Source organism: Asparagus officinalis, chromosome 4 (genome assembly GCF_001876935.1).
Source record: "Asparagus officinalis chromosome 4, Aspof.V1, whole genome shotgun sequence".
NCBI classification, from domain to species: domain Eukaryota; kingdom Viridiplantae; phylum Streptophyta; class Magnoliopsida; order Asparagales; family Asparagaceae; genus Asparagus; species Asparagus officinalis.
In genome coordinates, this window is record NC_033797.1 from 29,495,849 (window position 1) to 29,496,485 (window position 637).

Sequence of the window (637 nt, forward strand, 5' to 3'; positions counted from 1 at the left end):
GGACGGTGGCCAAGTGCGGGAATGGGTCGGCAGCGGGGTCGTCCGTGGCGAGTTCGGATCAGTGGAGTCTGGCGAGTAGTCGGAAGGCTGCTTCAGAAAGTACTATTGGATAGATAGTTAACTAATGATTGGTGTTGTTAATTAGTTAAATTGGGGTGATTAATGACATTGTTGAGTTCGGGATAGGGTATTTTTTTAGGGCGATTTGTCGCCCTTTTCGCTAGCTTTTGCCGTTTTCGGTTGCCCTTTTGTGCAGGGGGATATGATTGAGGGCGGATGGGAGGTGTGATTGTGTTTTCTTGTTTCATTTGTTTCGAGTTTGTTGTGCATATAGGCCAAGGGAGTCTTAGGGGAGAATCCTTTTTTCCCCTTTAATTTTCTTTTTCGTTCTTTTATTATTCTTCCAGGGTTTGGTATGAAGTAGTTTGAGGGTGGTGTAGGATGAAGATGCATGTAGCAAGATTAATGAGAATATGTGTGTAAGTTGCTTTGGTCTTGTCTGACGAAGAGGGACTTTGGATGTGTTTTCTTGTTTCATTTGTTAAGTTCCTTGTGTATATAGGCTAAGGAAATCTTTTAGAGGAGATTTTTTTCCCCTTTTCTTTATTGTTTGCTTGGCTTTTATTTTTCCAGAGTT

At 41.9% G+C, this 637-nt stretch overlaps 1 protein-coding gene across 1 annotated transcript in view; it reads left to right on the plus strand.

Annotated features, from left to right (window-relative positions):
- LOC109838420 overlaps positions 1–289 on the plus strand; it is a 706-nt gene extending 417 nt beyond the window's left edge. Inside the window, exon 2 of the mRNA XM_020406869.1 lies at positions 257–289. Within this exon, the coding sequence (XP_020262458.1) occupies positions 257–289 (33 nt within the window). The remainder of the gene's footprint in view (positions 1–256) is intronic.